At 35.0% G+C, this 27,273-nt stretch overlaps 1 protein-coding gene across 3 annotated transcripts in view; it reads left to right on the top strand.

The window, feature by feature from the left end:
• Positions 1-27,273, top strand: part of DGKH (diacylglycerol kinase eta) — a 195,126-nt gene that overhangs the window by 157,160 nt on the left and 10,693 nt on the right. For all 3 annotated transcript variants that reach the window (XM_049778886.1, XM_049778885.1, XM_049778887.1), the window contains 10 exons: positions 1,596-1,721; positions 4,062-4,179; positions 5,799-5,909; positions 6,039-6,135; positions 12,828-12,935; positions 15,912-16,025; positions 16,463-16,597; positions 21,919-22,082; positions 23,980-24,085; positions 25,436-25,528. In XM_049778886.1, coding sequence (XP_049634843.1) covers positions 1,596-1,721; positions 4,062-4,179; positions 5,799-5,909; positions 6,039-6,135; positions 12,828-12,935; positions 15,912-16,025; positions 16,463-16,597; positions 21,919-22,082; positions 23,980-24,085; positions 25,436-25,528 — 1,172 coding nt within the window. The remainder of the gene's footprint in view (positions 1-1,595; positions 1,722-4,061; positions 4,180-5,798; positions 5,910-6,038; positions 6,136-12,827; positions 12,936-15,911; positions 16,026-16,462; positions 16,598-21,918; positions 22,083-23,979; positions 24,086-25,435; positions 25,529-27,273) is intronic.

Below are 27,273 nucleotides of genomic sequence, written 5' to 3'. Positions count from 1 at the left end.
AAAAAGCATGACTGCTTTGTATTTCTTCTGTAATGCAATTGAACTGGTTTTGAACAAAGAAAAGTGATTAGAAGATTAATAGAATTAGTTTGTAATTACCCTTGGGTGAGTAAATATAATTGAGTTTTAGAGTTCTTTTTAATTGAGTTTGAGGACTATTATTTATTTAGTTTTTTGGGGAGAGTACACTCAACAGTCTTAGGGGTTACGTTTAACTTTCTGCTTCAGGTTCACAACTGTGGTCTTCAGGGGACCTTAAGAGGGTCCAGGGACCAATTCTGGGTTGCTGCATGCAAGGCAGCTAGCTGTACTATCATTCTTGCCCACAGACTACTGTTTTTTAAACACCTACCAATATCTTCCAAATTAAGGATAATATTTTCCTTTTATTAAATTTACCAATTTTTAATAGAATTTAATATTTTTCTTATTTTCCTTGAGAGTAGTTCTGTCTTGGAAGAAGTTTGATAGAAATACTAAGTATGGGCCGGAGAGGTAGCACGGAGGTAAGGCATTTGCCTTTCATGCTGAAGGATGGTGGTTCGAATCCTGGCATCCCATACGGTCCTCTGTGCCTGCCAGGAGCAATTTCTGAGCATAGAGCCAGGAGTAACCCCTGAGCACTGCTGGGTGTGATCCTCCCCCCCAAAAAGAAATACTAAGTATAAGAAAAGTATGATAGAGGACTAGAGAAATAGTATAGCAAGTGGGCCACTTACCTTGCCTCCAGCCCAACTAGGTTCAATCTTTTATATTGCATATATCTCCTGAGTAGCACCAAGAACGATCTCTGAGCACTGCTGGTATGACCCTCAAGCAAACAAAAACCAAGTATGATAGACATTTTTTGTTGAATGAGGGAAAATCTTTGTTGGGTGGCAAATCATTGTTGAATAGATAAATAATTGAGCAGTACAGAAAAATTATACTGGTTCTATTTGAGAAACATTTTTCTTTCCATTTATAAAAAGAACATACTAACTTATTTTTCACATATCAGCTCTAGGAATACCATTATCAATACTCAACATTATTGGTCTGGCAGTATAAGACTTGTTTTATTTTTATAATTAAGTCCTTAAAATTAATTTTATTTCTTAGGGCTGGAGCGGTGGTGTGGAGCAGTAAGGCATCTGCCTTGCCAGTGCTAGCTTAGGACAAACCACGGTTACATTCCCTGGTATCCCATATGGTCCCCCAAGCCAGGAGCAATTTCTGAGTGCATAGCCAGGAGTAACCCCTGAGTGTCACCAGATGTGCCTCAAAATCAAAAAATAAATTATTTTTATTCCTAAATATATGCCAGTTGAAGTCCTATTAAGTGTATCACTGACCTTTCGTTATGTTATGTACCCATCTTCTACTTATCTCCTTTTATTTTGTAGTGAGAAATCAAGACAGGAACCTGCTGCAGTTTCATCTTGGAAAGTATATATGTGAAAGCAAAATGGTTAAATCACAATCACAGTGTGTTTTAGTTCCACTGAGTGATTTAAACATGTATTCAGTTATGTTATGTCTTAAATTTATAGAGGCTGACTTATTTTCATAGGTTTTTACCATTACATTTTAAAATATAGACTTTTTACCAACAGTTAAAGCTGCACCTCGGTCTCCAGATGGACGGACCAGTCGTGCCCAAACTGACTCTATCCCTGTACCAGCTGTGGCAGCAGGCAAAGAAAACCTCCCTGTGCTTAATACCAGAATAATCTGCCCAGGTAGTGCAGAGTCTGAAATACTGTGTATTTAAGCATTTCTATATAAATGTGTATGTGTTCATTTCATGAACTAAAGAAATATTAAGTGTATGAGTCTAAGCCAGAATCCAGAATTTTCATGGAGGATATTATTCTATCAAAAGAACCTTAATCCAAATACATCTTTTATGAAGCTATTTATCTGGGACATCTACAGTAGTCAAATCCATAGACAGGCAATAGTTTGACTGGTTTTTGAGGTCCGAAGATGTGGAGCTTTACAAATGTCTGTAAAATGTGAATAAATTTTCTTTGAGGATCAATTTGAAAATTTCTAGAATTAGATGGGTAGTGATCATATTACAAATTTCTGTATCTATTACAAAAAACCAAGTTAGAAGAGTTTTAAGACTGAAACCCAACCATAATCATGTTTGTAATCAAGGTGTTTAAATAAAGATATTAAAAAAAGATGAATTTTATGTTATGTAAATACAAAAATATAAAAATAGAAAGATGATAAATCCAGAACATGCTGGTTCTAAAAGACCTTTATGTCTAGAGGTCATGTCTTTATTTAGCTCTGGGTCCATGGGATGACCTTTCTGGTTTATAAGCAAGGTTAACCTTCAGGCATTTCAGAAAATATGTTTTTCTCGGGCTGGAGAAATAGCATGGAGGTAAGGCATTTGCTTTGCATGCAGAAGGACGGTGGTTTGAATCCTGGCATCCCATATGGTCCCCTGAGTCTGCCAGGATCAATTTCTGAGCATAGAGCCAGGAGTAACCCCTGAGCGCTGCCGGGTTTGACCCAAAAACCAAAAAAAGATAAAAAAAAAAAGAAAATATGTTTTTCTGTGGGAAAGCTGGAATATGGTTCTTCATGTCTCCAAGATACTTCATTATCTCACCAAAATTATTGTTTTAAGCATGTAGGTATTGCCCAGGGATAGAACAATTTGACTGAAGTGCAATTATTTTATTTACTTTCTTAGACATAAAGGAAATCAGAATAACAAAGTATACTGTAGCTTGTTCAAATCTGTTAAGTTAAACTACAGAAATTTTGTTTTTTGGATAATCAAATAAATTTTAATATCTAAAGGAATAAATAATGAGAGCATATTGTTGAGAAAAATTAATAAGTAATTTCCCCTGATATCTTAATATTTCTTTGGAAGGTTTAATTTATTTTATTTAGTTAAAGAACCAAGATTTACAGAGTTACTGATAGTTGCATTTTAAGCATATAATATTTCAATACCAATCTCACCACCAGTGTCAATTCCTATCATCAGTGTTCCTTTCTATATGTTCTCTTATTTTTCTTTTTTCTCCCCACCCTCCACTCTCTTATTTTTCTATATTACTTTGTCTTCTGGCATTAGTGCTTCTGAGGCATTAGCCTTAATAATGTGTTGTATAAGATAAATGTACTTACTTTGGGAGAACAGATATACTGCTATCATTGCAGTAGACTTTTTATTGCATATATAAATATGGTTCTAATTTTCAGTATCCCTCCCCAAATTCCATTATCTTTCAATACTACAAATAATGGCATAGATGTTAAAGTTAATTGGAAGTTTGTATATTTATAGTAGGATAAATGTTCTGTGCTTAATATTCAATGTTGTATTCATCTAAAAAATTTTAATTTCACTTTAATTTTCTACTTACTCTTGATACCAGTGACTTATCTTGATGTCTGTTAATTTTGTTTCAGTATTATTACTATGCTTTGGGAATGCAGAAGAGATAATTTGATGATAAGAAAACTAGGGGTAATAGGTTTTTATTATAAGTTCCTTATAGTCCTGTTTTTTGTTTTGGAACTATACTTGGCACTTCTCAGGGATAATTTATCGCTCTGCACTCTAGAATTATTCCTGGCGGTAATCAGACGACCATATGGGATGTCAGGAATCGAACGTATGACAGCAACATGCAAGGCAAACACCATACTTGCTGTGCTCTCTCTCTTTCTCTTTTTCTCTCTCTCTTTCTCTCTCTCTCCAACCTCAAGTTCCTCGTAGTCCTAACACTTAATTTACTTTAATATAGAAAACATTTATTAGATTGTTATAGAGTCACTGAGATGGTAAATGAGAAACTGTCTTTTCCTAAATAGGTCCTCATTTGCCTCATTTTTGGAGATAATATGTTGAGTCAAAGAAACATCAAAAAAACTCTTAATTTAACAATTCATAAATCTTGGTTTGGATTAATGAGAAGAGCAAGAACTGTAAACTAGGATTTGGGAGTAAAATGTTTGAAATTAGGCCTGAACTTGTGTTGTTTTTTTTTTGTTGTTGTTTTTGTTTTTTAAACATGTGATACTGTGTGTATTTTTCTGGCCAGGGTTAAGAGCTGGACTAGCTGCCTCAATTGCTGGGAGTTCTATTATCAACAAAATGTTACTAGCAAATATTGACCCTTTCGGTGCAACACCCTTTATTGATCCAGATCCAGATTCAATGTAAGAAAATGCTTTTAAAAATACTTTTTATTGTTTTTGTTTTAAATGTACTACAATAAAAATGCTTTTTTAATTAAAAAAGAACAATTGCAAAATAAGTCAGAGAGGGCTAGACATAGATGATTACATTCATTTGTAGGATACAAAAAAGATACTATGGTAGTATCCAGATACAGCGAGAGGAGGGCCAGGAGGACCAGTACATGACAGGAAACTTACAAAAAGAACGGGGAGTGTAGTTTAGGGCAGAGAAGGGACCATATGACAATGATAATTGGAAATAACCATTCTAGACAAGAACTGAATGCTAAAAAGAGGTAAAGGATATGCATAATACCCCTTCAAAAATGATTGCAAGTTGTATCTAAATTATATCTAAAAGATAGAGATAGGTAGAGAGAGAGAGAGAGAGACAGACAGACAGACAGACAGACAGACAGACAGACAGACAGACAGACAGACAGAGACACAGAGAGAAGAAAAATGTCTGCTCCAGAGACAGGTAGGGGAGGGCCAGGAGGGAAACTGAGGACATAGGTGGCAGGAATGTGCATTAGTGAAGAATATTGTATTTTGTCTGACAGAAACTCAGTCATGAACAACTTTGTAACCGTGTATCTCATGGTGATTCAATTAAACAATTTATTTAAAAATAAAACAGAAATTTCAACAACAACAAAAAAGAACAATCAGATCATTTTAAAAGTTCATACTGCTGAGCACAACAACCCATTTGAAATGCAGTGGTTTCCTTGATGTATTACCTGCAATACACATTTTTTTCTGGCTCATTTTCTCTAAAACCAGCCCTATGGCTTACTTTTTCTTGAATTGGCTTTGGTATTGTTACCCTTATAGGCATATTGACCTTTTTCCAAGAGTTCACTTATTTTTTTTTTCTGTTTCCCAACTCCATAATGTTTATACATTTGCCTCTGGGAAAAATTATTTCAGGAAGCTTTGGGCCCACATTGATCTTTTCCTTAAGACTTCTTTGAAGGAGGGCCTGAGAATATAAGAGGGAAGACACTTGCCATGCATGTATGTGGGTGTGGTGATTGCAGCCTTGCTGTGAATCACATATGAACTCCCTGAGTTCTACCAGGAGTCACTCATGAGTATAATGCCAGGAATAGTCCCTGAACACTGCAAAAATGATTTAAAGGACTCTTAGAACACCTCAAATATTTTTTACTTTCATAAGTACTACTATATATTACACATTTACTTTTACTTTTTTTAGATCTAATTCCTCTGATGACAGTACCATATTTTAAACTTCTCTGTACTTCATACTCCCCCTTTTGTCTTTGTAGTTAGGGACTGAAGTAGGATATAGGCATTTGTAAGACCTAACAATTTGTTAGAATTGAAAACGAGCACATCATGAGTCTTATGTCCACATTGCATTTCCACCACCCTTATATCTTCTTACCAAAAATTATATGCAGTACTAAGGTCACACATGTAGCTTATGAATCCTGTATAAATCATTTTCATTTGAAGTGATTCCTAATGAGAATGACTGTTAGCAATAGGAGCTTAAATACTTGAAGTGCTATTTTGTTTATAAGTTGCAGTTATTGCTTTGACTTATGAACTTTTCTTTATTATCATAGAGATGGCTATTCAGAAAAATGTGTCATGAACAATTACTTTGGAATTGGATTAGATGCAAAAATTTCATTAGAGTTTAATAATAAGAGAGAGGAACACCCTGAAAAATGCAGGTAATTTTGATAATGATAAAATCATTATATTAAGGCAACTTCACTTTTATAGTTTTTGTCTATTTTGCTCATGCTATTTCTAAAAATAAATGTTAGACTCCTATAATAGTCTGTCAACTTTTATTGCAGGAGCCGAACTAAAAATTTGATGTGGTACGGAGTTCTGGGAACCCGGGAGTTATTACAGCGATCGTACAAAAACTTAGAACAGAGGGTTCAGCTTGAGGTAAGCATAGCTTGAGGTAAAGGTAAATGAAATTTCTTAGAAGAATCATTTAATTTGTATTTCTTGTTTTGGGCTCACACCTGGCTGTGCTTAGGGGACCAAATAGAGTGAGGGTACCAAACCCAGTCTGCTTGTATACAAGACAAATATATTACTGTATTATTCCAGCCCAGAAAAGTCATTTCATTTGTAGAGTAACTTTGGCCTAAATTCCTCTTGATAACACCAGGAGGAATAATGAAAACGGTGTATTAATTTTATTCTAAAGAAAGAATAGACACCAGAAATAGGTTATGTAAGATTATCATCATCATTGATTTTTGACATTTTGATGCCAATTTGGATCAGTAATTTTCGGTCTTTTTTTTTTTTTTTTTAATTTGACTGTGGTTTTTCTCCTCACATTATTTACTTTCTTTGGGCTTTCTAGTCTCAGGTCCTGGCCCCCAATTCATACAATTTGTACCTGTGATGCCCTTTGAATAACCTGGTGGCCTGGAGAGGGTCATCTGGTCCACATTTGAGAAATGCTTCTGTGGCTCATGGTATCCAATAAAACTTGTTTACTCCTTTTTTATCTACATTTATAGGGTGGAATATTTTTTATCACATTTTCTCACTTAAGTTTCCAAATGTTATACCTAAAATTTGAGAAAATTTACAGTATATAAAATTATTTGACTTACATGTATTTCATCTCCCATATAGGAATTTGGTTAAGGACAGGACTTAAAAAATATACTCATTTCTATAAAAAAAATTTTTTTTAATTTTTTCACACCTTGCAGTGCTCAGCAGTTACTCCTGGCTCTGTGCTCAGAAATCGCTCCTGGCAGGCTCAGGGGACCATATGGGATGCTGGAATGTGAACCACAGTCCTTCTGCATCTAAGGCAAACACTCTACCACTGTGCTATCTCTCTGGCCCCCCATTTCTATAATTTTTTTTCCCTTAGAGATCCAGGGCTCCTTGCTTTTGTTGATAGACTAGTTTTTTTCATATATGTGTGTGTCTGTCTGTCTGTGTGTGCGCGTCTGTGTGTATATCTATATTTTTGGTTTTGTGCCACATCAAGTCGTGTTCAAGGCTTACTCCTGGTTCTGTGCTCAGGAATCCCTCCTGGTAGTCCTTATGGTTCCATATGTGGTGCTGGAAGTTGAACCTGGATCAATCAAGGGTTAACCAACTGCAACTTTCCAACCCTTCCTTTGTATATTTTTATTAACAAATATTTTAATTGGGTCCGGCGAGGTGGCGCTAGAGGTAAGATGTCTGCCTTGCAAGCGCTAGCCAAGGAAGGACCTTGGTTCGATCCCCCGGCGTCTCATATGGTCCCCCCAAGCCAGGGGTAGTTTCTGAGCGCTTAGCCAGGAGTAACCCCTGAGCATCAAATGGGTGTGGCCCCAAAAACCCAAAAAAAAAAAACAAACAAACAAATATTTTAATTAATTAAGGGATATATACTGTGTTCCCAAAAGACTGGACCAGTTGACTTTCCCACCAGTAGTGAATGAGTGTTCCTTTTTTCCCACATCTTCCCCAAAGTTTGTTGTACTTTTTGATGAGGGTCAGTCTCTGTGATATGGAGTGATATCTCATTTTGATTTATATTTCTCTGATGATTAGTGATATAGAACATCTTATGCATTTTGGCCATTTGTATTTGTTTTTTGAGTAAGTTCCTGTTCAACTCCTTTCTCCATTTTTTAATTTAGAATATTTTTTCTTGTAGAGTTCTACCATTACTCTATATATCTTGGATATTAAACTTTTCTTTTAGATGGGGCGAGCAAATAATTTCTCCAAGTCTCTGTGCTGTCTTTGTATTTTGGTCATTGTTTCACTTGAGGTTTTGAAGCTTCTAATTTAATGTAGGCCCATTTGTTTACTTTTGCTTCTACTTGCTTGGTCTGTGGTATTTCATACCAATGTCATGAAGGTCCTACTTACATTTTCATCTATGTAATTTATGGATTCAAACCTAATATCTAGGTCTTTAACTCATTTTTACTAGACTTTTGTGCATGGCATTAAAAGAGGTCTGAGTTCTTTTTTGTTTGTTTTTGTTTTGAGGCCACACTGGGCAATGCTCAGGGATTAATTCTGGAGCTGCACTCAGGAATCATTCCTTACAGTACTTTGGCAACCAGATGGAATGCCAGGGATTGATCCTGGGTCAGTCAGGTGTAAGGCAAGCACTTTACCCTCTGTACTATTGTTCTAGATCCCTGAGTTCATTTTTTTGCATGTGGCTGTCTAATTTTCACATAACCAGTTGCTAAAGAGATTTTCCTTGTTCCACTTTATAGTTTTTGCTCCTTTGTCAAAGATTAACAGAAAGTATTCCTGAGGGTTCTGAAGTTTCTGTGTTGCCTGTTCTATTCCATTAATATGAGGTTCTTTCCTTATTCTAATACCATGCTATTTTAATTACTACCAATTTATTACACTGTTTGAATTTAAGGAAAGTGACACATTTCATCTTTTTTTTTCTAAGAATTGCCTTAGCAATTTGTGAGTGGAGGCATTATTTATCTATATAAATTTCAGGAGTATTTAATCCATTTCTTTGAAATGTGCCATGATATCCTTAGAGGAACTGCATTGAATCTGTCTAATGCTTTGGGTAATATTCCCATTTTGACCATATTAATCCTTCTAATCCAGGAGCAGGGGATATGTTTCCATTTCTTTCATGCCTCTTTTATTTCTGTAGTTTTCTTTGTACATGACTTTTGCCTTTTTAGTTAGGTCAACTTTTTAGGTACTTTTTTTTTCCTTTAATTTTTTTATTTGGTGAAAGAAGCGTGATTTACACAATTATTGATAGTCAAGTTTTAGGCAAGACAGTATCAGCACCAGTCCCATCACCAGTGTCAACTCATATTAGCAGTGCTCAATCATCTACCACTCCCTTCCCCATCCCCCATCTTCAACCTTGACAGCTACATTATGAAGTTTGATGGTTGTAGATTTGATCTCATTCTTTCAGTGTTGTTCAGTCTGTGCTTTGGATTTATAACTATACCATTCTCCCACATCACCATTGTAATTAAAACAAATCCCTATTTCCTTTACTATTTTCCTTTCTCATCTTCTTTCCCTCCGTGATTTTTTTTCCTTCTCTTCCCTAAATTCTGGGATCAAGGTTGATGTAGGCTTTCCTCTCTATACATTACATTTCATCACCCTGGTTTTCTGTGTACTGTAAGTAATTGAGATCATCTTATATATATATATATATTTTTTTTTTTCTTTCCTGGCTCTGCACTTAGGAATCATTCTTGGTGGGTTCAAAGAATCATATTTAGTGCTGGTATTTGAATCTGGTTTGGCCACGTGCAAAGCAAGCATCTTACCTGCTGTACTATCTCTCTTGCATCATATTTATTTATTTTTATAAGGCAAATGCCTTACCTGATATAGATGCTTCTGGCCCCTCAAGGTTTTTTTTTAAGATACCATGATTTACCAAGTTTTTCATAATAGAATTCTTTCAGGAATATGGTATTCCAACACCAGTCTCACCACCAATGTCCCCTCCTTTCACCAATGTCCTCATGTTACCTCAAAACCCCTAGTCTGCTCCCTTGCCAGGCAGATAATAAACTTATTTCATACTACTTGCTTCAACAAATCTTAAAAAGATGGCAAATGGGAGTGTAAGAAAATAAATCAATTAGTCATTTTAATTCATAAATTTTTAATACTCCATTACCTGGTAACATATTTTTGTAACTTATGTCTATTCTTTCTAAATCTGTAAATAAATAGTATTCCATAATTCTATTATATATAGGTTTATTTTATAATAATCATTTCTTTATTGACTTCAGTAATAATTAGACATAAGTAAGATATCAACTGAAAACAAAATAACCAGATATTACTGTACTTGAATGATTAATAAAGCTGCACAGTGCATTGGTGGTGAATATCAGCTGAAACTTACTGAATGATTTCTGTATACTAATTTAATTCTTAAACATTATAGGATGTTATTATCATTATTTGAGGTAGTTATTTATTATTAGTTCAGGGATAATTCAAGTTAATTCCCTAAGATTAAAGAGTTGGTAGCTAAATAACTAACAATTCAAGTATAGTATTTTTCAGTGAAAAACATTAATTTTTCATTAGGCCAGCATTAAAAGAAATTTGTTCACTTTCTATTAATTTTAGGTGCGATAGTATGAATTAGGTATAATCAACTATTATACACTATGTATGATTAGCCCATTTTATGGACAGGCATAATTAATCTGAAAGTTTGAAGACATTTCAAATAATAAACTGATATAATTAAAAGCAGGGTCAGAGAGATATGCGCTATCTCTCAGCAAGGGTTAAGGCACTTGCCTTGCCTGGTACTGACCCTAATTCATTTCCTTCATATGGCTATATGGTCCTCTGAGCACAGAGTCAAGAATAAGCCCTGTGAACATTGAATATACCATCTCTCTAAGAAAAAAGAAACAAAAATAGAAACCAAGTCCATGGTCATGCCACGCTGTCTGTTTCGCTATTTGATTTGTGAAGAGAGCAAAAAGCTGAAACAAATCAGGAATTGTAATGGTTGTTATAGCATTTGTAACATCATAATCCACACAGCAAATGTAAAAGAATATAAAAGAATGCTGCACTCCTTACAGAATTTTTTTTCTAAATAAAAGAAAACTTAAGCCAAGTGACCTTAATTTCCTGAATCTGTGCATATCAGTAGTTTCTACAAGGCTTTGTGGTATGAATTTTAAGCTGGGTATTAAGCAAATAATCCTGGCATTTGTTTAATACATATATTCTATGTATAATAATTTATAAGGATCCCCTCATCGTTTTTCATACTAACAAATAAAGTGTGTCTCGTTTCTTTTTTTTGTTTTGTTTTGTTTTGTTTTTTTGGGCCACACCCATTTGATGCTCAGGGGTTACTCTGGCTAAGCACTCAGAAATTGCCCCTGGCTTGGGGGGACCATATGGGATGCCAGGGGATCGAATCGCGGTCTTGATCTTTTCTTGGCTAGCACTTGCAAAGCAGACACCTTACCTCTAGTGCCACCTCGCCGGCCCCGTGTCTCGTTTCTTATGTCTTTAGGACAGCTCTGAATTATTCAAAAATACTTCTCAACTTAATGGACTTACATTCCTTTCATTTCTTTTAAGTTCATCACATGACTTAAGTAACTAGCAAAAGATATGTTTTTTATGTTGATATGTCTTCAATTCAGAGGATTCAGAAAATATTTTTCTAAATAAAGTACTAATAGTCATTCGAAAGCTGTATACTGGGTGCCATCTATTGTCAGGAATGGCACTGGATGCTAAAACAGGGTATTTCTTTTTCAATGTGTCTTTCTGCATTAAGAAAGGAAAGAAATTGTTAAAAGTTTTAATAGGGATAAATCAAATATACATTCTGTTATGTAAAATGGTTGAAAAAATTATTTAAACTGGGTTTTTGTTTGTTCTACATCTTAGAATATAGGACCAAAGAGACAGTTCAGAGGTTAAGGCATATGCCTTGCAAGCGACTTAGCCGACTTAATTTCTGCCACCACATGGTCAGTCCTTTGAGGATTACTGATTGTAGCTCTGTATGTCCCAAAGCATCAGATTAATGGTCCAACTGATGCCTGGCACCACAGGACCTAAGAACCTAAGTAGTATCATGTCTTCAGTTCTCAACAGTGACTCTCTGGCCCAGTCGGGTTGCCAGCAGTTGTACTTGGGCCCCCTGAGCACTGCCTTGGAGGGTTCATAAATACAGATTCTAAGATTATTTCAATTGTATATTAATATACAAAATGTTATGATTATTTTAATATATTATTCATGAAAATATAATTTTAGGTATAGCACCTATAACTCTCTTATCTTAAACATAAGGCTTAAACTGTCAAGTTGATGCAGAAGGGGTGAAATATGAGAACACTAGTGGAGGGAAGTTGACACTGGTTGTGGAATTGGTGTTGAAATGTTATATACCTAAAACTTAACTAATAATCTTTGTGAATCATAGTTTTTTAATTAAATTAAAATTTATTTAAAAAAAGAAATAAAGGTTTTAATCTTATACTCAAAGCAAGATTAATTTGTGTGTAATATGTTATTACTTGACCAGCCATATGTATTTTTTCCTATCTTAAGCAGCAATTTAATTTTCACTTGTATCATTAATTAAAAAGCCTGGAGAGTAAGATGCTTTCAAATATTCCAAACACATGCATTTGTTTCCTGGCTTTGGTTTTGACTTTTTGAAAACTCATCTTAAGTTTAGCCTGTTACCATTAGTAACAGAACACTGACAAAAGCACTCGGAGTTGTGGGAGGTGCTAGATAAGATAGTCAAGACACAGAGTTCTAATTTACAGAGCCTGTTTTAGTAAAGTACCTTAGAAAAGGATACTTTTGAGCAAATACAGAAATGATTGTAATGCAAATGACAAAATATAAGTGACCTAAAAAGAGACTCTGGAAAAGGAAAAATGTAAAACTTTTTGCTATCAACATTATAGTTATTTACACTTAAGTTTTCTAAAAAATTTAAATAAAATAATATCAAATTTATATATAGGATTATATTTCCAGGAAAAGAAAATTTACTATTATTTTTCTCAATTGTCTTTTTTTTATTAAAGTATCTTCCAAACTATTTTCTTTGCTCATCTAACTTCTGGTTTTGCACCTTACAGTGTGATGGTCAGTATATTCCTCTGCCCAGTCTACAGGGAATAGCAGTTCTGAACATCCCCAGCTATGCTGGAGGCACCAACTTTTGGGGTGGAACTAAAGAGGATGATGTAAGTATTTCCTTATTCATTCCAACTTTTGGATGCTTCCTATCTTTAGTACAGTAAGGATTGAGTTTTCATAGTCCCTCTCTCTGCTCAGTCTTTCTGTCTTTCTGTTCCACTTATCATAACATTTGTATTTATAACAGGATCACCAGTCTCATCCAGGATAATCTTCTAATGTCAAGGGTGTTAATGTAATCATATCTGCAAAGATTTTTTTTGTTTTTATTTTTGGGGGCTCTAGGGGGTCATGTAAAGGAACCAGTTTGTAGATTCTAGGATTTAAGACAGGGAACGTTTTAGCATAGCAAGGTAATTTAAGAGAGAAAACACTGACATGGGTCCCAAGACAAAAGGGGAGAAATTACAACAGACACATCATGAATACAAAAGATCACAAAGGTTCCTATGCACAACACTATACAAGTAAACTGTATTTTCCCAGAAGAAATTTGTTTCTGTTCGTTGGGCTGCACCTGGCTCTATGCTCATGTATCACCTTTGGTGGTGCACAGTGGACCAAATGGAATGTATGATTGAACCTGGGTTGGCCATTTGAAAGGTAAGTGCTTTACCTGCTATACTATCTTTCCAGCCACAGAAGTGAGAGAATTCTTAGAATCATACAATCTCCCAATAACTAATCAGGAGGATGTAGAAAACCTGAATAGATCAATCATGAATAAGGAAAGTGAAATAGTAATTTAAAATCTTTCCAAGAACAAAAGCCCAGGTCCAAATGGGTTCACTAGTGAATTCTCCCAAACCTACTACCTATGCTCATAAGCTCTTCCAAAAATGTCAAGTGATGGGAGTCCTTCTATACTTCATTCATGTAACCAACATCACTGCTGTAATAGCAAAATAAGGCAGAAATACTACTACGTATTAGTATTACTGATGAGCATTGATGCAAATATCCTAACCAAAATCTTAGTGAATTAACTCCACATTTCAAAAGGATTATATACAATGATCAAGTGGGATTCATTCCAGGAGATGCAAGGTTGGTATAATATATGCAAATCAATGAGAGGAATATATCATATCAAGGAAAGTAAAGATAAACCTTATATAATCATTTCAATGGATGGAAAGAAATATTTTGAAAAGATTCATTATCCATTCATGATGGGAAAATGCTCAGCAAATAGAGGTAAAAGGAATATACCTTGTGAGTAATCTATTTTCAGCAAACCACAGCCAATATTACACTCAATAGCAAAAAACTGAATGTCTTCCTAGCAAAATTAGGCATGAGGCAAATTTGTTCATGTCCACCACTATTGTTTAATGAAGCCCTAGAATTCCTCACATGGGAATTTGACAAGAAAAATAAATCAAATGGCTACAAATTGGAAAAGAGGTTAAACTATCATAATTTGTAGATAACATAAAAATATACATAAAAACAAATACATTAAAATAGTAGGCTAGAAAATCTTTTCTAAAAGTAAATTGTATTTCTATGTTTAAATATCAATATAGAGGAGACTTTTTTCTTTAAATTCATTTAAAATTATGTCCCCAAGAAACAGACTCTCCTTCATTGTTGGTGGGAATGTTGACTGATCTAGAATATGGACATTCTTCAAAAAAAAAAAAACCTAGAAATTGAGTTTCTATATAAGAAAATAATACCTAGGAATATACAGTGGGGACCCAAAAAACAAAATACAGAAAAGCCTCTCCATTCCTATGTGTATTGCAACACTATTCACAGTAGCCAGATTCTGGAAGCTTGAGAACAGATGAGTGAATAAAGAAACTGTAGTATATATACATAATGGAATACTATGAAACTGTTATGAAAAATGAAATCATGAAATTTGCATATACGTGGGTAGATATGAATGAAATGTATCAGACATAGAATGATCACACACAGGTCCTAGTATCAAACTCAGGCCTTCTGTTTACAAAGCATTAAACTCAAGCCTCCTCTGTACAAAGCATTATTGCTGTCTCTCTTGCCTATATATTAATAAACCTTAACTTATAAAATCTATATCATCTTTTGAGTTTTATAGGCTGCTAAAATTATATGTGTCACTTTTATTAAGACACCCAAGTTATATATGAGCAAATATTTAACATTTTTATAACATGTGAGTTCTTTACTTAGAAAGGACAGAATACTTTTGATCCAATGAATGTTTTATGAGGGGCCATGGTTGGTATGTAAGTACATGGTTGTGTACTTATTTACCAATTATGTATGTTTGTTAGAGATTGGATTTGGGATCTTACACCTATGTAGACTTTAAAACTTTTTTGTTATATTTTGATTTTTGAGCCACACACAGTGGTGCTCAAGGGTTACTCCTGGCTCTGCACTCAGGACTCAATCGTGGCAGGCTAAGGAAACCATATGGCTTGCTAGGGATCAAACTTGGGTCAGCAGCTGCATGCAAGGCAAATGTCCTACCTGATATTATCACTCTGGCCCTGAATTAAAAACTTTTAAATGTGCTTATTTTGAGCCATATTCAGTTATGATTTTTGTCTTTGGATTATCATTGCTGTCTTTTACTTTATTATTATTTCCTTCATCCTTCCTTCCTTCCTTCCTTCCTTCCTTCCTTCCTTCCTTCCTTCCTTCCTTCCTTCCTTCCTTCCTTCCTTCCTTCCTTCCTTCCTTCCTTCCTTCCTTCCTTCCTTCCTTCCTTCCTTCCTTCTTTCTTTCTTTTTTGGTTTTTGGGCCATACCTGTTGACACTCAGGGGTTACTCCTGGCTAAGCGCTCAGAAATCGCTCCTGGCATGGGGAGACCATATGGGACTCTGAGGGATCAAACTGCGGTCCATCCTAGGCTAGCACTTGCAAGGCAGATACTTTACCTCTAGCACCATTTCTCCCACCCCTTTCTTATTATTTTCTGTGGATATGAAAAGATACATACATTGCAAAGTTTGCATAGCTCGATGAACTATTTCCCTTTAGTCTTAGATTTAATAGTGGAAGTATGTCATTTTTATTTCAGATATTTGCTGCACCATCATTTGATGACAAGATTCTAGAAGTCGTTGCAGTATTTGATAGTGTACAAATGGCAGTTTCAAGGGTTATTAAACTGCAGCATCATCGAATAGCCCAGGTTTGTTTCTCTAACCAAGCCTGTCTTTACTAGATAAATGTAGAAATAAGAGAAGTTAATCCAAATGATTATTGTATTTTATATTCACCTAAAATATATAGACTTCCTTTTTGTATCAATATCACTATATCATCCTAAATGGAAGGCATTGCATGGGCAATTTATTCCACAAGAAAAAAAAATTTTTTTTTGGTTTTTGGGCCTCGCCCAATAATGTCAGCTCAGGGGTTGCTCCTGGCTTGGGAGACCATATGGGATGCCTGGGGATCAAACTGCGATCCAACCTAGGTTAGTGCGTTCAAGGCAGATGATCTACCGCTTATACCACAGCTCCAACCCTTGGGGGGTGGGGCATATTTTTTTAAAGGTCAGTTTGAATGCGGATTGAGTGTTAATTTCTCAGGATGATCTGTACTCTAAAACAACTTCTCTTTCAGTGCCGTACAGTCAAAATCACTATCTTTGGTGATGAGGGAGTCCCAGTGCAGGTGGATGGTGAAGCATGGGTTCAGCCTCCAGGAATCATCAAAATCGTACATAAAAACAGAGCTCAGATGTTAACAAGGGACAGGGTATGTAAAAAACAAACCCAACAATATTCTTCCTGATTTTTATCAAGCCTGTAAAATACCTTAAATTTTTATAGACAAAGAAACTAGCGATACAGATTTCATTTAACTCTTAAATCTGATGTTGAAATTCTTGTTGTTTCTTATAGTGAGGGAGAGAGGCAGAATGCCTGTCTGAGAGACAGGCAGTGGTTGACGGGGGATCATCGGTAGTGGGAAGATTACACTGGTAAAAGCTGGTATACATTGAATGACTGAAACCCCAGTATGAAAAGTTTTGTAAACATGGTGATTGAATAAAAAAAAAAAAGAAAAAGTAGAGTTGGCAGGGATATAACAAGAAAGGTACAAAACCTAAAAATGGAGCACCTATATACTGCTCCCTAGGGGCACAAAAACACAATACATAAAAGCCCTCTGCATTCCTATGTTTATTGCAGCATTAATCACAAGAGACAGAATCTGGAAATAACCCAAGTGCCCAAGAAAAGATGAGTAGATAAAGAAACCATGATACATCTACATAATGGAGTATTATATTACTGTTAGGAAAAATAAAATCATGGCATTTGCTTATGTATAGATGGATATAGAGTATGAAATGAGCAAAATGAATCAGAGAGAGAGGGATAGACATAGAATGACTGCACATATTTGTGGAATATTAAAAAATAAAATGATTCCCATCACCAATGTCCCAAGTCTCCCTCCTCCCCACCCGACCCCCGCCTGTACTCTAAACAGGTTCTCAATTTCCCTCATACATTCTCATTATTAGGACAGTTCAAAATGTAGTTATTTATCCAACTAAACTCATCACTCTTTGTGATGAGCTTCCTGAGGTGAGCTGGAACTTTGCACTGGTGATGGGTGGTGTTAAAAAAAAAAAGTGATACTAAACAATTAGCTCCTCTTTTCCAATAATAAAACACCAGGTTTTGCTGTTAGTGTTTTCCCAAAAAAAAAATGATAATAATACCCAATAAAACAGGGCCAGGGAGACTGGTCCATGATAAGGAAGGTTGCCACAATAGCAGGGACATTTAATTAGGCCAGAGAAGGGACCACTATGACAATCATAGTTTGAAATGATCACTCTACACAAGAACTGAGTGCTGAAAGGAGGTAAAGTGATATGCATAATACCCCTTCATTAACAGTATTGCAAATCATAGTGTCTAAAAGGAAAAGGAGAGAAAAGAAAAATATATGCCATAGAGGCAAGGGGGGGGCAAGGGAAAGGATGAGAAGAGTGTAGGAGGGAAACTGGGGACATTGGTGGTAGGAAATGTACACTGGTGAAGAAATGAGTTTTGGACATTTTATGATTAAAATTTAATCATGAATATTTTTGGAACTGTATCTAGCAGGATTTAATTAAAAATTTACTAAGAAAAAAAACAAACATGAAAGGAGGAGGTTACTGTTTTTAAAAATTGTTCCCTACTTGCTGTTGCACAGACAGATAGTTTGGACATCTGCCTCCTAAGAGTTACCTTCTTGGTAGGATTTTGAAAACAGCAGTATATGTGGTAGAAGCCCATGTTCATTCTGTCACTAGGGGCACCAGTACATAACTATAATCAATAGCTTTTTTTATTAATAGTTTTTATTGTACCCAAAGTGGATTACATATCTTTCACAGTAATATTTTAGGTACATAGCGGCATTGGACCCAGGCCATTCCCACTACCAGTGCTGTCCTTTCTCCAACCCCATTCCCAGCATGCATTCCATATCCCCCTCCTTTGCCCCCTGGACACTAGTATAAGTGGTCCCCTCTGTATATAGCTTGTTGTAGAATGGATATCGATTCTGTTGTCGTTGGCCTTGGTGTTTAAGAATGATCTTTTTTTTTTTAAATTTCTACTCAATGTTCATACAAGTGTTTGGTCTTGATGCCATCTATTTTTCCCCTCAATTTATGAGGCAGAAAAAGGTGATTCAAGTTATGTGCTTCTGTTTGAAGGAAAAGAAACAAAGATAAAGACAAAAACAAAAACAAAAAAGGAAAAAAAACAAAACAGCAAAAAAGCAAACAAGCAAACAAAATCTGGGAAGGGTCCATCTAAAGGGTTATAAATATCAATTTAAGAGAAGAAAGGGGAAAAGGAAGAAAAACATCACAAAAAGCCAAAGAATGTTAAGAAAAAAGAAAAACAGTAAAAAAAGAACAGACAAACAAGAACAAAACAAAACAAAAGAAAAACTATAATGACAAAAAAACAAACAAACAAAAAAACACCGAAAAGCACCACCAATACAACAACCAATAATCTCGCACGAAATAAAAAGAAAAAAAGGAAAAAAAAATTGTGTTTTCTTTCTTTCTCCCCTCTTTTGCATAGGCACAGTAATTATTGGGGAGATTTTTTTTTTTTTTTTTTAGAAAGAAAGGGTATTCCCTTGACCTAAGAGATACAGGATTTCTCCACTCTTGAAGCAAACTGTCATGGCAGTAACTTTCTATAGGCTTCATACATGCTCTTTTATTCTCCTCTACGTCTTTTTTATGGTATCTGGAAACTTTCTGCTCAGTTGTGGATGATAAAATCAGGCCTCTGTAGCTAGAGATCTTGGTATTTGTACAGGTCATAGGATGGAGCCTAGGATAGAGTCTTTCTTTATGGTTCTAGAAGTTCTGTTCCAACACTGTTGTTTTAATCAGACTTCTGTAGTTGGTGGTCTTGGTGTTTGCACCGATCCTAGAACGAAGCCTAGGATAGTCTTTCATTATGTTTCCAGAAGTTCTGCTCAGTTGCAGTTGTCTCAGGCAGGCCTCTGGAATTAGAGATCTTGGTTGTTGTACAGATCATAGGCCAAAGCCTAGACTAAGGTCTTTCTTATTGGTCCCAGGATATCAGTATCTTTAACAAACACAGAATGAAACATAATGGAAACAATATTGTTTTTATTTCTTAGATTCATATTAAAGTTAAAATTTTAAAATAATATCTTATTTAAGCACCAAGGTTACAAACATGTTTGTAGTTGGGTTTCAGTCATAAAGAGAACACCCCCTTTCATCAATGCAAATTCACCACCAATGCCCCCCATTGGTTTTACAATGAAAGTTGGAACTATCACTCTGAAGAAGAACTGGGTACTGAAAGGGGATAAAGTGATATGCATGGTTAACTTCATTAGCAATAGTGCAACCACAATGTCAAGAAAAGAGAGAGAGAGACAGGAAGGGAGAGAAGGTGGGAGGGAAACTGGGGCCATTGGTGGTGGGAAATGCACACTGGTGAGGTTGATGTCAGTTATGTGATCGAAACTCAACCATGAACAACTTTGTAACTGTGTGCTTAAAAAAAGTTTTATATTTATATATACATAAAATAAGTTATTATTGCTTAATTTTTATTTATTAGTTTTTGTTATGGGACCACACCCAGCACAGCTCTTGGTTTACTGCTGGCTCTGTTCTTAGGGATCACTTCTGGCACTGCATAGGAGACCTTTTTGTGATGCCAGGGATTGAATGCTGGTCAGCTTCATGCAAATCAAATAACCTACCTTCGTGCTATTGCTCCAACTTCCAAATCATTGTGATTTTAAATATGAACAACTAGATAGGTATTTTAATTTTAAGAATTTATTTTTCCTAGCATTGCAGAAAAAGTGAATTTTAAATGTGATAATTATAATTCTATTTCCACATACATTCTCACGTCACCAACATGTTTTTTAAACATATTGTAGATGTTAGTATAGTGCAATTGCTATAGTTTATGAGCTAAAGTAAATTTATTAATATTAAATAAAGTCTTCAATTAGCAGTATCCTTCATGCTGTATGTTTTTTGATGGTAACAAATAGATGGGCTTGTACCCACCAATTCAACATCATAGTTTCAGTGCCTAAAAATGTTTTGTGGTACACCTGCCTCTTTTAATCCAGTCTCAATAACTATTGATAGTTTTACCTTTTCCGGCATCTTGGTTTTATTTCCAGAATTCTATTTCAATTAGTGCCATAACCATGACAAATAAAAGAGTACTAGTGTTTAGAGGCCAGAGTTGTGGTGCAAGTAGTGAGGCATCTACCTTGCCTGCGTTAGCCTAGGATGGACCATGGTTTGATCCTATAGCATCCCATGTGGTCCCCCAAGCCAGGAGCGATTTCTGAGCACATAGCCAGGAGTAACCCCTGAGCATCACTGGATGTGGCCCAAAAACAAAAAACAAAACAAAACAAAAAAAAGTACTAGTATTCAGGGCCAGAGAGATACTTTAGCAGTTAGGCACTTGCCTTGTATGAAGCCAACTCAGTTTGTTCCCTAGCACCACATACAATCCCCTAAATCCTCCAGAAGTGAATAATCCCTGAGTACAGAGTCAGGAATAAACCTTGAGTATCATTGGATGTGACCCAAAAGTAAATAAAAGAGTACTAGAATCCAAATTCTCTATTATGCATGCAAAGATTGGAATTGCCCATTTTTGTGATTTATTCTATTTTTTTTAATGTTTATTGAGACCAATGTAAATTACAAGTTTTTCACAGTTGTATCTAAGGTACATACTGAGAGTGAATTAGGGCCATTCCCAAAATCAGTGTTGACCTCCCTCCACCTTAGTACCCAGTATGCATCCCATACCTCCACCCTTAGTCCCCTGGACTACTGGTGTAACAGGTCCATTTTGAGTCTCTTGGTTCTATTATCATTGACTTTGGTTTGGGTATTTAGGTCTGACCATTTTTTATTTCCATTCAATGCTCCTGACACTGCTTGGACTCTGGGTCCCATTCACTTTTTTTTTTCTTTTCTCAATTTATAGGAAGACAAAAAAAATATGAGGCAGAACAAGATGATTCATGTTCTATGATTCTGTAAAAAAAGGTGGGATTCCCATCTAGAAGCTATAAATATAAATAAAATTAAAAGAAGAAAAAAGGGGGCAGATGTGGCAAGTTTTTTTTGTTTGGGATTTTTTGTTTTGTTTTGTTTTAATAATCAGTTTTGCTTATGATGTTTTTTGTGTGTCACACTACGGGTGCTCTGGTGCTTCTTCTGGCTCACTGCTCTGGGGCCACTATTGTGTGCTTGAAGACCAAGTCACGCCATATATTGAACCCATACCTACTGTCTGCAAAGCAAGTGCTTTGGCCTGTTAAGCTATTTCTCCAGGCTACATTTCTTTTTTGTTTCAGCCTCCTGGAAAACTTGAAAATGTTTCTTGTGCTTAGTATTTATATAACAGGGTGTTAGATTAGGATAAAAAATACTAGTAGTTTCAGGTCATTTGTATAAATAAATATGCCTTAATTTGGACTTCTGCACTATAAACCCATAATCATTGCAATCTTCATTTAAATAGGCTTTTGAAAGCACACTAAAATCATGGGAAGATAAACAGAAGTGTGATTCTGGTAAACCAGTTCTTCGAACACATTTATATATCCAACACGCTGTTGACTTGGCAACAGAAGAGGTGTCGCAGATGCAGCTATGCTCCCAGGCTGCAGAGGAACTCATTACCAGGTATGGTGTCCTGTTGCCTTTTGAGCTATTTGAACTTGGGTGTTGGCCAAGTTCTTTGGATGCCTCACTTTTTTCAGTTCTAGTATATCGTTTTATTTGTTCAAGATCTGAACTTGAACTTGAACTTCCTAAAACATATAGAAAACTTGCCTATCATGTCACTTGATGCTGTTTATAATTGTTAATTTCCCAAGTTTTTGTACTGTTGTGTTTGAACTACTATTTTCGAGTATAAAAGGAAATATAAACTTTAACCTTGCACCTCCAAGAATTTGGGAGGTGGGTAGATAAAAAAGAATCAGTGACCAACAAACATACCACATATTTCAGGACCACACAGAAAGAGAAAACAAATTCTGTGGGTGTTAAATGGAAGCAGCATGGAACATTGTTTCCAGAACCACAGCAGGGTGAACTTTCTCAAAGTAATTATAATACAAAATGATGAATAAATGTAATAGAAATGAAAAGGAGAAAAGATATTTAAAGTAGTTTAGACTGCTAGATGGGCATGAGCTTAGAGACAGGATGACCTTGTTTCTGATGACTGGCTGGTAAGGACTGTAGAATTCAGGAGGGAGAGCAGACTTTGAGAGGAAAACCGATAGTTTCCATAATGGACTTTCAAAAAATTAATTATTGGAAAATTTATTATTGTGGGAAGATCAAAGGGGGAGATTTAATAAAGAGCTAGAATTGCTTATTTGAATTTGATTTACCTCATTTCACTTATTTGAAAATTATTCTAACTTACCCATATCTTTATTCCTGATAAATAATCCATACCTTAATACTTTTTCTCAAAGTGATTGGAAAGAGTGTTGAGGTGACATTTTCAAGTTCTTTTGTGCTTTGATCGTCAGTCATATAATCCTTATTGAAGTCTCTCATTTTATTTTGATCCAACTCTGGAAACTCTGACTCTTGTTTCACTTTTTCCATCTTAAAGATCATTAAAGCAAAAATATTTTTCGGGAACATCAGAAAGGCTTAACAAAAAAAAGGAAAAACAATAAAAAAAATCAAAATCTATTCTCAGTAGTGTTCTGCCCTGAAGTGCAGGTTTGTGTGGCTGGTAGGCCACACAAAACTGCACCTGTTATTATATGTGGTGCCAAAGATTGAACTCAGGGTTTCACATGCTAACATGTGCACTAGCACGTTGAACTGTGTTCCTAATCCTAATTTTGCCTTCTTGCTCATTTGCAAACCTTACATAATTTTTCTAACATCACTATAAATTTTCCTTCTTTCTCTTTCTGACTCAATTACACTTTAGGGTTTTGTATTTCTAGTATTATACTTGTTGGTTTGGATTTAGAGGTTTTTGGCTTTTGAATTGATGACATAGATTCAAATCCTGGTTATGTCACTGAGAAGATTTGTATAAATATGAAACCTCTGAGCTTCCATTGTTTTACACCTATAAACTGAAGGCAATTAATTGTAACTTACATTTTAAGATTATGAATAGTAAATTAAATATGCTTTAGAAAGCATACAGCATGCGTATGATGAATATAACTTTATTCTCTAATCTTTTGTATTTCTTCATGGCAAAAGCTTAGTAAATAAAAACTAACTTTTTATTGTTAACTCTTGGAACCCTTTTCAGCTTTCAATGATACTGTAAAATGAAGTGTTATGTAACAAAAATAACACTTCAATGTCTTTATCTCTGATTTTCAGTCTAACTTTTAACATATTTTTTTAGTATTTATTGTGGTTGGAGGGTTTGAATTTTATACATATTCTCTATACCTGACATAACTGAGCATTTAAAAATAATTTCCCTTCATGACATTTTTGTATTCCTGATTTTATTCTACCACTTCTACACTTATGAAAGTCAGTAATACAGAGAAAAATTTTGTATTTGTCTTGTTTTTGCTTCCAGAATTTGTGATGCAGCCACAATTCACTGCCTCTTGGAACAAGAATTAGCTCACGCTGTGAATGCATGTTCCCACGCACTAAATAAAGCCAACCCTCGGTTCCCAGAGGTGAGAAGCTAATGGTAAATCCTCATTCCACAGATTTTATTTTGATGTTACACTTATATTTTGATACACTTACATTTTGACACTAAAAACATACCCTTCTATAAAATATTTTACCATTTGTATTAGTGTCTTCCAAGAAATTTATGTTAAATTTGTGGCTAAATTCATCTTTACCTTACTCTTTCTGCCATTCTTTTTCTATTCCTACACCTAACTTTTTTTTTAAGTCTTGACAATTTCACTTTCAATTACTTAGCATTTTGCCTAAACAAACAACCCTTATGCTACTACTCTTTCTCTTTTCCTGGGTGGGAAAGGGTGCAGGGGATTGGCCACATCAGGCTGTCCTCAAGGATCACTCCTTGGAGAACTCGGGACCATAATATGGTGCTGGGTATCAAAATAATGCTGGTCATAGGCAAGGCAAGCGCCTCAGCCTCTGCATTAACCCTTCAGTCAAACCCTTCCTCTTGTGTTTGGGTGTTGTTTTATTTGGTGGCCATATCTGACTGTGCTCAGAAATCACTCCTGGCAGGGCTCAGGGGACTATAATGGGTTTGAACAGGTAGGCTGTATGCAAGGCAAGTGCCCTACCTGCTTTGTTCCCTCTTTACTCCTGTATTCTTTCTTCTTCCTTCTTCCTGCTCTTGATAGTGGACAAATCTTGATATAGTATACTGTATTAGAAACGTTCATTCGTTTTTGAAGTTGTGCACTAAAATTATTTTGTTAATTTTTTTCTTATTAAATTAATGAATTTTGCAAAATTATAACTTTGAAATTAAGAGTTGAATAAATAGAATATAAATGCTTTGAAATGAGTTACATGGAATAAGTTTAAAGAAAACTGCATTGTTTCACTTTTTTTTTTCAATTATTTGATTGAAGTTGCCTAAATTAATATACCAACACAAACTAGTCTTTAAGATTTAAGTCTGAAAAAGCAAGCTGGCTACATAGTAAATGAATTACTGGCTAAAAGCAATTATTATTGGAAATGCTTTTATAAGAAATCATTTTCTTTGACTTAGTACTTTAATGGAATATGTATGTTGTTGCCAGAATGTACATATCTTCATAGGAAATGTGATTTTGAGTGTATTGATTATAGTTAGTACAGTCTTTCAGTACTGTGATATCAGAACTCAGCAGCATAATCAACTATCAATGTATGAAATTTTGTGGTTAAGATAACATTTGGGTAAATTTTAAAAGAATTATCTGTAATGTGAATTTAAATTGCAGTAATTAAAATTTTTTTTGATGGCATGGATTCAAATTTTATTGACTCCTTTAATTGAGTCTCAACTGAATACAAAGCAATTTGTCTTTGATGTTCTTTCTTTCTAGAGTCTTACAAGAGACACTGCCACTGAAATAGCAATCAATGTGAAGGCACTCTACAATGAAACAGAATCCTTACTTGTTGGCAGGGTTCCTTTGGTAAGGAAAGAAATTCTTGATAAACTAAGAATGATGGCATGATTTGCAGGGTCTTACTTACCTTCATGAGTGAGAATATACCTTCAGACTCTTAACATTCAAGCAGCCTGTTGATCTTCATCATCAGAACTTCACTTTTTGCTTGCTTTTTTGTTTTTGAAAAAATATACAGGCAAACCTCAAAGTTTTAAATCAGGCTCGAGTTATGTCATCATGTTTTTATTCAGAACTCTCCCTATCACCTATGAGAGACTTGAGCTTCATGACAACATAGACAGTCCCCAGGTACTCATTTACCACTCATTGCGGAAAAATAGAGGAAACTTAGATTTTGTTCCTTAAATTAACATTTGAAATTCTGTTGCCACGGCTCTTCAGATTTGCTTAAGAAGACACTTCTCTAGAATCAGTTTTTCATGAACAATGCTTTGATAACTAATCTTATTCTTGATTAACTTAGATTGGCACTTGAAAATCAAGTTTAGGCCAGGTTTGAATATGACCACAATCCACCAATCTCCACTGAAAGTCCTAGAAGCCCACTCAAGTTCTGTTTGATCAGCTGTAGCCTCTCTTCAGTCACCATTTTCAACAGTTCTAACATACTAGACATTGTTGCCATCTAGTGTTCAACTGTGGGTATTCATTTACCCATGCTGTTATAATTGTAGAAAGGTCCAATGCACTGCAATTTTTTTCTTCCTTCTAACAACTTTCATTGACAGATAATATTCTCAAGATACCTTTTTCTTAAGCATGATTTTATCTCTTATTCAAAAATGTTTTGCACTGAGTTCAAGCTCTGTATTTGGCACTACAGGAGACCAGGAGAGGTGTCATCTAGCTATCTCATCACAGCTATCAGTGGCTGTGATTAAAGTCAACATTAGTGCATTTCTGGGAATGGCCTTTGCTTTATGAAGAAAGCTTCAAGACTACATGAAAGACCATTGTCACCCACCTCAGCAATAAAACTTCTTTTAGGTGATAGGTTTTAGATACAAAATAGACACTTAAAACACTTTTAGGAAGAAACATTGGTTATGTCTATTAATAAAATAAATTGGATATTTTCTTACTTAAGGGATTTCTACTATTAATCAGACTATTTTTGTTGTTTTTCTAATGAGCTATCATTACTTTTTTATAGGCCCATTATAGACATATTTATAAACATGGTATTGCTTTCTATAGACATATTTCAGACAATCATATCTGAAATCATATATTTCAGACAATAATTACTTTCTTATTTTGCTTCCACAGTAACTATAAAATTACCATTTTATCAATTGGAAGACATGTTTTTAGACTAAGGGGAAAGTGGTAAATTTTGTATTATAAGTTTGGAGCGTCTCATACTTTATTAGCTGCTAGAAATAATAGATAATTTAACTAACAGAGGGAAAATGATATAGGAAATAAAAGTAACATACTCTATGAGTCTTCAGTGTAAAGTTCCATAATGTTATGCAGTTTTGAAGTAATTTATTAAAATATTTATTAGCAGAAAGACTCAATGTGACACAAATTCTATTGAGAATTTATTGAGAAGGAAACTACATATTTATAAATTAACCTTTTTTGCAGTTAGTAATAAGACCAAGGCTATCCAGCCATCCCTTTTCCAGTTCTATGTATACTTCTGAGTTTTTTGTTTTGTTTTGTTATGTTTCTTTTGGTTTTCTGGGCCACACTCGGTGGTGCTCAGGGGTTACTCCTGGTTACTCAGGGTTACTCCTGGC

This window comes from Suncus etruscus, chromosome 8 (assembly GCF_024139225.1).
Source record: "Suncus etruscus isolate mSunEtr1 chromosome 8, mSunEtr1.pri.cur, whole genome shotgun sequence".
Classification (NCBI taxonomy): domain Eukaryota; kingdom Metazoa; phylum Chordata; class Mammalia; order Eulipotyphla; family Soricidae; genus Suncus; species Suncus etruscus.
This window is presented reverse-complemented; position numbering and strand designations above follow the sequence as displayed.